Genomic DNA, 14,347 nt, shown 5'->3' on the forward strand with positions numbered 1-14,347 from the left:
TCCTGAGTAGGCTTCTGAAACCTTACCTGGATCTGCATGTTCCCAAGTATCTTGTAAGCTAAGAAATGGGAAAGCAGGCTATCCGCAAATGTTAAGGAAAGCACACTTACATGTAATCTGCATTAGACAACAATTCCCAGATTTGCTAAGAAAACTGCTTATCTTACAGAAGGGCCATGTAGCAGATCCTTTTGAAATCATACCCACATGCACAGACACACACATACGCACACAGACATCAAAGTAGCCTCACAACACTCACTCTGACAGACATCCATAAGGACAAGCTCTTTAGTACAGAAATTTGTTATGGTGAGAATTTGGGGGGTTGGGTGGAATTCACTACATTTTTCTTCAAAAGTTCCTTTATCCTCTTACTCGTATTTAGTTCCCTGGTAAGAAATAATCTCATTCCTCAAGCATGCCAGATTAGATTTTTCCTTCGTTTTGGGTACTCAGCACATCCTTTTTTCATGGAAGCACCCCAGCTTTTCCAGATGTGCCAGTTCAGTAGCATCAGAATTCATGGACAAACTCAATCTCCACCATTCAAGTGTCTCAGCTGTCTGTTTGTAAATCTAGGGCAGTTTTATGATGAAAAAATCTGATGTGCTGCCACTAGGAATCTAGGAACCAGCAAGGCTGAGCAACACCTAATTTTTCTATATGTGTTACACTAGCTTTCCTCCCATTTTGTTGGGTTTTTTTAGTTGCACAAGTTATTTTATAAAGTGACACTTTAAAAAAAGTAGCATCAGATCAGTTCTCAGTTGCACTGAAGGTCTACATCCTATCCCTCAGACATTTGAAAGTTCATCTGTACTTACTCTGGGAACAGGGGATGTCTGGGTACCTTTCCTTTGGCTGCTAGTCTCAGGTGTCAGGTCTCGGTGATCTACCTGAACGTGGCTCTCTAGGTCTTCAGCACTTTCAAATTTGACACTACACTCTGGACACCTCAGACTGCCGCATGGTCTCTCATTCACCTCCTGTGGAGTCAAGCCCGAAGACTGTCCATTGGTGCTCCTGGTCATGCATCCAGCACACAGGCCATAGGGAAGGCCATTCACATCCAACTTTACCAAGTCCTGCTTATTCCGGAACTCCTTCAAGCACAACGCACACTTGTAGAGTTTTTGCAAGGCCTGGCCATTGGGCGACGAGGTTGCAGAGCTTCCTGCCAATTTCTGCATATGGAACGTCCCATGAATTTTCAGCTCAAGGGTAGAGGTGACTGTCTGCATGCAGACAACACAGCGAAACCCAGTGAGGGAGTTTCTGAGATCTGGATGCATCTGGCAATGCTCAATAAATTCTTCCTCACTCTGCAGTGGCATTTTGCAGATCCGACATGTCCCTGTATCCAAACTCTTGCTGTGAGTTACTTTGTGCTCCGTCAGGGTCAGGAGTGATGGGAAGCGTTCCCCACAAATGGGGCACATGTAGTGCTTAGCTGGGCCTCGATGGGTCTGCATGTGCTCTCTCAGGCCATTTTCTGAGAAAAAGGTCCTTGAACAGATATTACACTTGTGGCTACCTTTGATGAATTCTGCTTTCTTCCTGGAACAGTCATCCTCCCCAGGTCTGATGTTATGATCTCTCAGACGATGGTTCTGCAAGAGGACCTCCATAGTGTAGGCAGCCCCACAAATGTCACAGCCATACATGGGCTCAGAAGCATCTACATCATCCTCACTGGCTTCATGACTGTTGGAAGTATCTGGATTCTTCATTAACATGTTCTGGATATCTGCCCCTTCTGTCTTCTTATTTGTTGGGGTCATGCCATTAGCTGTACCATTCTCAGCACTAGCATCAAAAACACAGTGTTTTTCCCGCAAGTGCTTTTCAAGCAAGATGATGGCATGAAAAGCTTTGCTACAAAACTTGCAGTTGTATTTTTTGCTGTGGGTTGTGATGTGGCACTGCAGTTCTACCTCTGTGCTAAATGTCTCACCACAGAAGATGCATTTGTGAGACTTTGACGGATTCCCCAAGTGACTATGCTTCACGTGGATCTGGAGATCCACCTCCTTCCTAAAATCCCAGTTACAGGCTGTGCAACGATACATCTTCTTTTCATTGCTATGCTTGACTGCCAGATGCACTTGGATAGATACCTTGGAATCAAAAACTTCTTGGCAAAGGGTGCAGTGATACAACACAAAAGTATGCATGTCCAACAAATGCTTCTGCAAATCATCCACCGAAGAAAACTGTTTGTCACAGCTCTCACATACATAATGAGTTGAAGTTGTCATGTAATGTACAGTGAGATGTTGCAGAAGAGACTCCTGGGAATCAAAGTCTTCTTTACACTGAGGGCAAGACTGTTTCCTCAACAGCAATTCCAAATGCAGCTTTAAATGGGTTTGAAAGCTTTCAAAATTTGAGAACTTTAGATCACACTGATTACATGGGTATTCACCATTAGACACTGAGTTTACACTAGCAGAAAGCCGTTGCCTTTTAGGGGAAGAGACTTCAACATCAGAAGAAACTGGACTCTGCTCTGCTTTTGACTTCTTATTGTGTGCCAGAGGAATGTTCTTGTGGTTTTCTTTAATATGCTTTGTAAGCTTCAGGATGGAGCCAAAAATGGGGGAGTTTGTGCAATAAGGGCATGAATAAACTTCCATAAAAGACTGTGTTGGCTGAATGACAGGGGAATCCAATTTTGAATTTCCTACATTGCAGTGACTCTGCTGAATATGCTCAGTCAAGGTTGCTTCAGTCAGAAAGCCCATGGAGCACTGGTTACAGAAGAAAGCGTTGTTGCCATCTTGAGGGGTAGCATTTGGGCCACAGTGAGTTATACGGATGTGTTCTTGTAAGCTATTGATATCTGCAAACATCTCCGGGCAGTAGTTACAATGAAAGGCAGAAATGTTGCTAAACTGCATCATGGGATAGGCATGGTTTTTGTGCATCTTCCTCACGTGTTCATTCAAATTGTACAGTGTAGGCATGGAATCAAGGCAGATCTGGCACGTGTGGCTTTGCTGAGGTTTGTCTGCATGGATGGTCTTCAGGTGGATCTCCAGAACAGCAAGGCTGTTGAAGTCGCGCTTTGAGCAGTACGGGCAGCTGTAAGTAACTTTAGACCAGTTCTGGCCTTCCTCTCTGTCCACAGACCTGATTTTCTTTTGTCCTCTCAAAGGCTTTAAGGTCGAATCTGGGGTGGAACCTCTTTCCACCGATGCACTGGAGTCAGGTGTTGCGCTGCTCATGGATGCTACACTCCCCAAGACTGGGTCAGGGCTGATGCTGTGATTGCTGGAGTCAGGTTGTCTGTGGCTGTCCAAGTGGCAATAGACTTCCTCCACTGAAGAAAACTGCTCTGGGCACATAGGGCACTTGTGTTTTTTGTTGGCATGGGCTTGATGAATGTGTGAGAGCAGTGAGTTTTCATCTGCAAATACTTCAGGGCAATGAATACACTGCAAATCTGCCTTCTCGGAAAGCTGTGGGTGGCGTGTCATTACGTGCTTCTCCAAGTCTTCAGTCTGACTGAATGTCTCTTCACAGTAATCACACATAAAATCGTCCTTCTTCACCTCTTTCTCAGTCTTTGCCATATGTTCCTTGTTCTTTTTATGAGCTTGCATGTGACTCTGCAATGAGCTGGTAGATGAAAACCCACGTTTACACACAGTACACTTGAACGGTTTGCTGGAGCTGTGGGTTTTCAGGTGAATTTTGAGGTGGTCGCTGCGAGAGAATGCAGCTTCGCATTCATGGCAATGGTACTTTTTATCCCCTGTGTGAAGCTTTATGTGGCGATCCCTACTTCTCTTGTGCTTAAAAAGCCGGCTACAGTAGGTACATTTGAAAGGTAGTTTGTCACTGTGGATCTGCTCATGCCTTTTAAGGTAGCTCAGGCGAATGAAGGACTTATCACAAAACTGACAGGGATACGGGAGGCCGGTCCCCCCTTCCTCCTCCCCGATGCCGAGATCACACCCATCTCCTATCATCTGAGTGGGTGATGCAACATCTTTGCTGGAGGGAGATGAAGCCACCCAGGAGAGTTGTGGGTCGTCATCACCATCTGTAATGGGAAAGCAGAAAGGAGATTAAAAACAATTCCCAGTGCATCTGTGAAATAAGGACAAAGCTCTCAACAACACTATAGGCTTCTGCTACTACAGCGTTAAAAAAAAAAAAAAAAAAAAACCAACTGGAAAAAATCTCTCTTGAATTTCAGAGGAGGTTTGAGAAAGAAAAATTAAAAAAATATTTGTATGCATAATTCACAAATATGCCAACATATAGTATTAATAAAAAAGCAATTTTCTTTATCAGGTTTAACACCTGCTCAATGTACTGTAAAGCAATTAACAATGAATAAAGAAAGCAAAACACAATGTGCCATGAAGCAATTCAAACATTTTGAAAAGCTACAGTGTTAAGTGATCACCTGTGATTTTGTGGATCTTTTTAACTGCTACATCAAGATGATTTTAAGTAATGTCTCTATTAAAGAAAATCCTTCAGTTCTGTGTCAAAACTGTAATAGAATGAAAGGCTGCTCAAAAGCAGAGTCAAACATCCAGGTGAAATAAAAGCATCAGATTTGAGACAGCTCGTGAAATTCAGAGAAGAGATCTGCACCATTACCACATTCGTTCGTACAAAAGGTAGTGTTGCCTGCTTGGTACAAAACCAAACAACCTTAAAAAGCCCAGAAAATCACCATTGGAGATCTCAAGACATCACAAAAGAATCAACTTCAGGATAAACCAACAATGGCCCAGCCTCTGTTTTAATAACTATTTCCTTTGCTCAATATGAGGCTTTGGAAAATATTTTATAATTTGATATTACAGTAAAGAAACACAGCACCAACTCCAGCAGCAAAACAGTCATTTTAGGAAAAATACATAAAATGTTGGCAGCTTTTATAAACAGAATTGTTAACAAGAAACAGAAGAGAGCGAGTTCAAATATCCTAATTCCAATAAATGCAGAGATGTTGAGGAAAGCAAAAATGCCGCTAGTCCGATATAGAACTGAACCACGGAATGAAGCAAAAATAAAATTCATGTAAATGAGGGAAGGCACTGCCCACATATAGATTTGGAGATTCAAAAAAGGAACCGGTTCTCCAGATACATTGTCCTTTAAAACATTTAATATTCCTACTTCAGCTCTTACTAAAACAAACCAATAAAAAAAATCACCAACTGTGCATGTAGGCTGCCACACGCACACTCCTCGTGCCTGCCAACTACAGAGTCACCAGGCAGAGAAGAGCACATGTACGGCAGAGAAGCTCTCAAAGAAAGGCACAGCTAATGAGGATATCACCACCGTAAGGGGCTAGCTCCTGTGGCACAGTTTCTTTTGCAAAGACCTTCCTTTTCATCCCAGGAAAAGAGAGTGGAGCTACCTTGGACAAACCAAACTAAGCATGCCAATCAACTTTTTCGGCACAACGAGGCTGCCTGTTTTCCAGGACATGCAGTTTGTGCGCCTGCTCCCCTCATCCTGTGCCCCCCACAGAGCTCCGCTCCCCTGTTGAACTAAACCTCCTGCTCCAGAGCGAGGCTGGACACCAAGAATGCGCTTCCTCCTGCTCCCGAAATGCACCCTGGCTCTAAGCAAGTAGCCACGTTTCAAAGATGCTCAAGGTCTTTGTGCTCAACTAACTCCTTTGAGCCTGGCTGAGCTTGAACCAAAAGTACAGGCAACGAGCCCCTGATTTTTACATGAACTTTTCTCAGGCTTCATTCTCCCAACTGTGAACCAGTCTGTCTCTGCGGCTGCAACAAAGCCTCATGTTCCCAATTTAAGCCACCTCTGCCCCCTGCCCTGCTGCCAGCACAGCTTTGCTCTGCCCCCGGGGAGCCCCTGTCACCCCGCCTGCTCTGTCCTCCCAGCTCTGCTGCCAGCCGCATCCAGGGCTCCGTCCCCATGGACCTGCAGCCACAGGCCATCGGATGGAAGGAGGCAGCTGGCTGCCAGCGCCTGGATTAGGGGCCCTGGGGAGGTGCTGGTAGCTCAGGGCTGGCTAATTCCCTCCTCTCGCCAGCTGGGCTCCTCCAGGGGAAAGGAGACAAAGGGGAGCAAGAGGGGGATGCTGGGCCTGAACTAGGGCAGCACATGTTGCATTTGCTACTGCTACTGCTGTCTACCAGGGGAAAAAAGAAGAAAAAAACAACAGGAAAAAAAGCACACCGCCATTGTGTTACTTTCTACTTTGGCTTACTGGCTGTAATTAAAACAATTTAAAATATCCACCTTGCCAGAAACTATTATAAAAATACATGTATTTTAAATATCTTCCCTGTTGCAGCCAGTCTACTCATGTCTTGTGCTGGCCTGTGGCACACAGAGGAAGGACTGTCTGGGGAGAACTCTGAGCACTTAAAACGGCTCCAGTGAATAAAGCTTCATCGTTCAGCTTTGAAACTTCAGATGCAATGGGCCAAATCCAGTGGTAACACAGGTTGGGCCAATTGCTTTAACTTTGTTGCATCCATATGTGCTTATGCAAACCATTACATTGCCCCACCACACAAACTGCACAAATCTTTTAGAAAGTCTCCTTCTCTTCTGAAACAAACCCATCTACCTCAAAATGCACTTTAACATTCAAATAGGGCCAGTTTCCCTCCAGCTGCTGCTCTTCAAACATATTGGGCTATTCAGAAAACAAAATCAAAGAAAGTTGGTATTACTTCGGGAGTGATGCACAAAGACATTGTTCTGCTAATAAAATTTGGATTCAAAAAAATTAACATTTCTCAGATTGAAAAGCTGGGTTTTAATAAAAATGGAAGGATTTACATAGACAGTTGAAAGCAAAGATTGTCGTCTTTTGTTAGCTTGATTTAGACCTTTCAGCGAGTTTCATGTTTAACTTCTAGATTCTTTTTATTGCACTGTTTTCCCATACTTTTACAAATTAAAAAGAATAAGGAAACTTTAAGCGCAAGGAACAACCTATCTTGACTTCCTTACAAACAAGATACTAAATTACTAGAGGCCTAAACTGAAGAAATTAGGGAAAACTCGTTATCATTAATGTCTTTATGGAATGAAAAAGAGCCCTGTTAATTTTAACTTGCCATATTGAATTGAAGAAAAGACTTATAATGAACTGAGAAGGAAAATCTAAGGTATTTTACCAGAGTAATATTTTAGTGGGAAGATATATTTTAGATGTGGTATACATGTCTGGCAATGATGGTTAGAATAATAATTCTACATTAATGCAATCAAAGGAATGTAGCAGAATGAGAAAAATCACTTTCAAAAAGGAGATTAAAGTCATTAAAAATGGCTAATCCTGCAAAGTGGGACTGTTCTAAAACAGAGAATCACATGGCTGGTGCAAGGCTTTTGTCATTTGTGCATAAGAGAATCAAAACAAGTATTAAAAGGGTAAGAAAATTGAATAAAAAGTTTAATTAGGAAAAAAAGAGCATTAAGGAAGCCTCAGAATGTCAGTAGTCCTCAGGATATATGCGTCACAAAGCTTAAAGGGCCAAACTTGATAATCAATCTAAAAGTGGTACAGTAATTTAGCAACTTAATGTTCAGCACGTTTATGGGACTGCAAGCATTCATCATCATCACTGAGGAGCTAATTCCAGCCTCAATGTATTGAATAAATGTATTTTTCCTTCTAATAAGAGCAATTTGGCCAAACTGCAATATAAATCATACTTCATTCTCTGTTTATCTTTCAGATAACATAAACCAAGCTCAGAAATATACTCATGAAGCTAAAACAATAAAATGAAGTCTTAAAAAAAGTGATGTCTCTTAGAAAGGAGACAAAAGCACATCACAGATTGCAGCACTGAGTAACCATCACTGTTGTCTCAGCATATGCTGATGACATTGATATATATTTATTATTTCAAAGTTATTTTGCTAATAGAAATAAAATTGACCAGACAAAATTTCACAGTCCCTGCAAACACTTTACCCCATCTCCCTGCTCAAAGCTAGCTGAAACATTACTCTCCTGCCGGAGTTTAAGTCGAGACGCATTTGGAGCGGTTACAGAGGGACAGGCTTGCTCAGCTGCCCGGTCACCCGTGCAGCCCCAGCCTTGGGGTCAGCATTTGTGGGCAGGGGCTGCACAAACCCCAGCTACCCCCAGCCAGCTGCTTTTTCACTTAAGAACAAAAGGTATGCATAGAGATCCCATTTGCTGGCCTGGATCTGAAGTTCACCCTTGCCTAAACCCTCTTGTTTACCAATGTAGAGCACCATCAAGTTCCCTTCCAGTGAAAAATCTCCATACTCTCTCCCTTACATATGGAGGGTTTGGGTGGCTCTTCCACAGGGCCTCCATACATCCTCCCACACTGCAGGCACATTTCAGTATGGTCAGCACGGTATGGAAGGCCAGTTTATTCCAGCTGGTTTGGGTGCAAACAGCAGCACAGACTGACAAACACGGGGCTCAGAAGAGGCCATACAGCCTGCCCAGGCATCAACAAAATACCCAGGGTTTGGCCAAAGAGGCAACTTCAAGTATCCCCACCTGAGCCCAGAAGGCATCTCCGTACAGGACAATAAACTGAGGAAATTAGATTTGGAAGGTGCTCTTACTCTACTGGGTTTATTGCTCTAGCACAGAGCTAGTGCACAAGAGAAATAGTTAAATTAACAAAAACAAAAACCAAAAGTCAATTGTTGAGGAAAGGATTGCTGTTTGACTTAAGTTCAGACTCCTGGTACTCTCCCAGCCTCTCCGTGGCACACAAGTTAAAAATGGTTAAAGCATGCAAATTGCTTTAGGCTATTGAGAGTTGATGGAATTCTAGCACCCAAAAAAGTAAGTTACTTTTGAAAACAAGCTTGGCATCATAAGACACACTTCTGAACTCTGTTTCAGTTCCTCATCTCCATAATAGAAAAAAAGCCATCTGCTCCTCAAGGGCAAATTGTAGGGCTTACTTCTGTATAGCTGTGAAACCCTGAGACATCCTCCAATGGAAGGCCTGATAGAAATGCTATCAACTTCAAAAATTATTATAATCACAGATACTTAACTATGAGAATGCAACACAGAGATTGAGGACTGAGAAATCTTCAGTACTGGTTACAGCAAATTCTTCATTGCTGCACTATGTATTAAAGCCCAGGATAAATCATTACAATGGATTATAGTAAGAACCTCACAGAGCATACGCTCCTCATTTGCATTGCAGTGCTGGTGTGAAACAATGCAAATGAAGTTTACACAGCAAATGTTTTAAGTTTCAATATTTTCTGTGCACTGTGATAGCTTTTTAATTTTTTTTTTTTGTTGGAGTGTTTAGCCCCATTTTCCTGCACATTTCCCACACAGTTCTAACAAAGTAAATAATAAAAAATATCATCAACATTCCAAACCTAATTTTCTATGCATATATTAGCTTCACTGGACATTCTTTTTCAATGTGTCACAGATGGCAACAGTGGACTGCGTACCACCAGCTCTTGAAAGCTGACACTGCACCTATCTCTGAAGGGTATTGTAACTGCTGGGCTGTGACTGAAACCCAGCATTAATGTGCACTCAAACACATTTCACTAAACAATGGAAAAAAGGTTTCTACAACTTATTTCTAATTATCACTATAAAAATGTCATGCAACTGTCTCCCAAAACTGCCTTAACCGAGGCACTAAGGAGGGGCCCTGGGAAGTCCAGGCTGCTCTGAAGAACTCTATACGCAGCCTCACACTTCAGCAACATTAGCTTCTTCACAAAACAGTCTTCATAGTTCTTTATCTTAAGGCACTTTGCCATTTTTAAAGTATATATATAAAAATATATATATAAAGTGTTCAAAGCAAACCTAAAATTGGATAAAAAACTAAGAGGTGCTAATGTAAGTGGCACCACAGACTGTGCTTTCATTATTATCTGTGACTTGAGAAGAATGCAATTGTACCTAATTATATTCTTATGTGGCAAGCATTTTTGATGGACTAAAATACCAACAGTTAGTGACTTTTTTTCCAACTTCTCAGCTTTGCACTGCAATTTATTTTCAAGTGAAGTGAAAAAGACAGACAGACGTCTGGCTCAATGGAAAGTATATATAATCTAATTTTTTTTCTCATGCAGAGTAGCTTGGTATTTAGAATACAAAATCAGCACAAGATGTAGTACAGAATTTCAAACATGAAACTTGCTGGATGTCTGCTGCAGATAAACTGTTACATAAAGACAGTTTAAACCTCACTGTCTTTGTTGAAACCTTTCTGTAGTGATCAAAGATACATCTAATTAGTCTTTTTTTATGCTGCAAGTTAAAAGTATGCACAAAGATGTCTATTGAAGCTTAGCTGATATAGAGAAACTTGTTCAGCCAGAGTAACACATGCCTGAGCCCTTGTCTCCCATTAGCAGAGATATCAGGACTCAATAATGACCATCGATAAGATGATATGTAATTCTGTACAGATGATAAAATCAGAAAGTTATTTTTAATATTATTTTTTTCTTATGTCAAACAGTCAGTATTTTGCTGGTAACAAAAAATTAACATATCATTAAATAAGTTATTTCATACTTCAATAAATGGCACAATAAGGGACGGAGGAGAAAGTTTTATGTTAGATTTAGGAATAAACTAAATGCTTTCAGAGTTGAATCACTGTTTTTCTGTACTCCCTTTGGAAAAGCAGCAGATACTACATTCTGCTGTGCATCATGGACTTGGGACTGAAAACAGCTGCACTCTAATTACATGTAAAGTGTACCAAAACATTCCTTTTATCACAGACTGTAAATCTGTTAGCATCTGTCTCTCCTTTGTTTCTTCCAAAAGATACAAGCTTGTTTCTACATTTTTCTCACCTGTAGCGGTGATTAAAATTCATTATAAATGAAAGGAGTGAACACTAAAACAAGTTCCTCTGTGTACAGTTCTAAACTCAAATTAGAAACAGCTGTTTGCTAATTCATGCAGTGATGTTTTGTCGTGCTTTCTGAATCAATAATTACTCACCCTATTTCTACCAAAATGTTAGGATAATACACATATTTTGCTTAGCAATTTGCTCTTCAGAAATGTTCAAATGCATATTCAGGCTTTTTAAGCAAGATTAGAAGATCATACCAGCAAAATCATCAATGAATTAACAGAAAGATGTTAATAGCTTGCTGCTCATGTTTACCCTGCTACCTAGAGGGGCCTCTGCCATTCTTGCCTGCTTTGATACCTACACAGCATTTAGCAAGAAGGCATGTTGTAAGAAAGATGTAAACGAACAAAACTGTATATCAGGTCACATGTACACCTCCCAGATGCAATAGTCACACTGAGAAAATACTATAAAATGAGAGTTTCAGCTATGACATGTACAACTTTCAAACATAAGGAATGACAAAGCCCTGAGGAAAATAATCCTAGTAGAATAATTATTACTTATAATAATTAATTACAAGATTAGTTATAATAAATGGTAATACTTATGCCAATTGTTTGTAATATTTTCTTGTATTACATTAGCCAGAACACAAACTTGATATGACCTTATTGGCCTTACACTCACACAATTATATTTTGCACTTCTTGCTACTTGATGTCAACATTTATCATGGTTTCAGCACTTGATTATGCGTTAAAAGCTTTGCCTGCTTTGTTTTTTACCTAAACCTAAGGATGCAAGGAGGTAGGTTGCAATGTTTTGAGCAGACCCCATGGTAGATTTGCAGAGCCTGCCCTCACCACAGCAGGACTGGGGCCACTTCTGGCCCCTACACTGCCCCCTTTGCAAAGCCAAAGATCCAGCCTAGGGCAGTGGAAGAGCATCAGCCTCCATAAAGGTCTCTGCAATACAGACAAGGAAAGTCCTTTTTTCATCTATACATAAAGATGTTTTCCCTTCCTCATGTTTTGTTACTGTTAGCAGGGAGGGTGCTTCCCATACAGCGCAAACCCGGGCATCAAGACTTGAACCACTCACGGGGATGTGGACAGCAGAAGAGCCTTTCTGGTGAGATGAAATGCATCAGATTAATTTCCTAGATTTATGATTTCCTCCCTCCCATTTGATCGGGCACCTCTCAAATACAGCAGGCACCTGTTCTCAGGCTATTTTGCCGAGTACCCTCAGGCACGTGCGGTCAGGCAGACTCGGCTCAAGCTCCTTCCCTCAGTTCCTGCTTATAACTGAGCATCAGAAATACAGACTAGCTGCTGTTTGGAGAAACTTAATGAATACAGAAGCCGAAATTAAGAAAAAACAGACTTTTCTCCATGAACTTACCAGATCAGTGTGATTTAATTTAATGCTTTACTGTGTTCATTTTCATGTTTCTGAATTGTACTTTCAAGGGAAGATGAAGTCATCAATTACAATCCATTTAGCTCATTCATAAAATTTATTTAAGGGTCATATCCTGCACGGTGAACAGGGAGGCCTGGAAGTCAGCGCTGACAAGGACAGGCAGCATTTTCCCACAGGATAGTCAGCTTGTGCAGAATCAAGTCAGAGCTTGTTTTGACGGCATAGGCAGCAGTCTGGAGGAGCAAGTCCCTTTAAAACTGGGGCAGTGGCAAACTAGGACAAAGAGAGTTTTGCCAAGACCTCTCCAATAAGCTGCTGTTATTGCTAAGACAAAGGCATATCTGCTTCTGTGCTGTCTGTTGCAGACAATATTAGAGTGGTGTTTCCATTTCTGCAGAGCTCTGTTTCAACTTTTCAGCCATGTATCAACTCAGAGCCAAAAGAACCACTAAAAGGGGAGAAAACTGGGACCAGACACAACAAATGGTCTGTGCCTTCTGGTTGGGGTCACCAAAAGTGATTGTATGGCTAGGATGGCTTTCTATCATGAGATCTTCAAATGATGCTATGCAGTGACCTCACCTCTAGGAAAATGAGTTTGCAGTCCCTGTCTTTAACATATGAAAAGTACTTCCAAAAAAGTATTTTCCATCAGTGCTCAGTAAAAGAGATGTCAGTCGCCATGTTCTAAACCTGATAAAAACCTCATGTTTCAAACCTCAGCCCTGCACAGGACTTTACTGCCAGGCTTTCTAGCCTGAGGAATTTAAAGCTGGTCACATTATTAGAGCAAGTTGCTGGGGAAAATAAAACCAGGTTGTTAAGTTAAAAAGAGTAGGCTGTTCCAGACTCTCATTTTGATCTAGGTGGGAAAACTGTGACGCACTTACAAACTTAACAGATTGATGTCCACGATGAAGAGACCTAATGCTGAAAAACACGTTGGCTGAAATTACTCAGCAATAAACAAACAATAAAAATCAACAACATCCAGATTTTATACTGCCTTCAAACAACAAGGGAAGAAAAATCAATAAATTACACGTGGCAGACAGTATCAAGTAACTTGTTTTATAGCTACACATACGCATTATTGGTCTGACTTCCAAATGTGTTATGTATTCACATCACTCCTATTGAAATCAATAGGAACAGCAGTTGCTTAACACTTCTGAAAACTCAAATAATGTAAATGTGAAATATAGCCAGTTCTACATAGATGTATTTTCAGAAAGATGCATGTATTCCCTGTCCCCTTCATGAATTCCAAGTCAGGATTTCATGCAAACACTATGAATGGAAATGAAGCTGCGCTTGCAAACATTCCAGCTTCCACAAGTTTGGTGAGCGTAGCTCCCTGAGGCCTTCATCCACCTGGTTTGGGAGGGGGTCGTGTGCCACAAGCTCCACCTGACCCAAGCCTGGAGACAGGGTTTGCTCCAGCTAAGCAAATCTCCCATTTCTTGGGGATAGTATGCATTATGGCAAAGTACAATTAGTTAAGACTCTGGGTTTGTTGGTGAACAATTTAAAAAAAAAAATCATTTAAAATTAAAAAAACCCACCCACAAATGTAAAAGCACACTGCTGAATATGAAGTACATTCCTGAGTATCATTTAGATAAACATCAGTCATGAATCTGTACCATGTTTGTGACTGGCCTGAGGGGACCTGCATTAAACAGGTGGGAAGGAAGCTCTCCACTTATCAATACCTGACAGAAATAACTGAAAGGTTTAAAAGGAAAATAACTATAGATTTTGTGCTATGCAAGATGAAAGCCAAACAGTGTGGCTTGCCTAGGAGAGATGTGTATTCCACACTGTATGATAATGCTACTTCTTTTTCACTAACAGTATCCATCATTTTAAATAAGACATGGCTTTTAAAACAAGCAAGCAAACAAAAGCGTTTGCCACTGGGTAAGAATCTTTCTTAGTACATCAGTGTTCCCCTACAACAAACGTGCTGCATGAGAGACCTTTCAAGTTTAACCGTCAGTGACGCAGCATCTGTGATCTGAGGACTTGCACTGCACAACACAACGAAACCATCTGCCAAAAGCTGCTCTCTTCTTCCAATACTTCTTTGCCCTTTT

General features: G+C 41.2%; 1 protein-coding gene across 4 annotated transcripts in view; it reads right to left on the minus strand.

Annotated features, from left to right (window-relative positions):
• ZNF423 (zinc finger protein 423) overlaps positions 1-14,347 on the minus strand; it is a 234,545-nt gene that overhangs the window by 96,431 nt on the left and 123,767 nt on the right. For all 4 annotated transcript variants that reach the window (XM_075101562.1, XM_075101561.1, XM_075101564.1 and 1 more), the window contains one exon: positions 828-4,051. In XM_075101562.1, the coding sequence (XP_074957663.1) occupies positions 828-4,051 (3,224 nt within the window). The remainder of the gene's footprint in view (positions 1-827; positions 4,052-14,347) is intronic.

Source organism: Phalacrocorax aristotelis, chromosome 8 (assembly GCF_949628215.1).
Source record: "Phalacrocorax aristotelis chromosome 8, bGulAri2.1, whole genome shotgun sequence".
In the NCBI taxonomy this organism is placed as follows: Eukaryota; Metazoa; Chordata; class Aves; order Suliformes; family Phalacrocoracidae; genus Phalacrocorax; species Phalacrocorax aristotelis.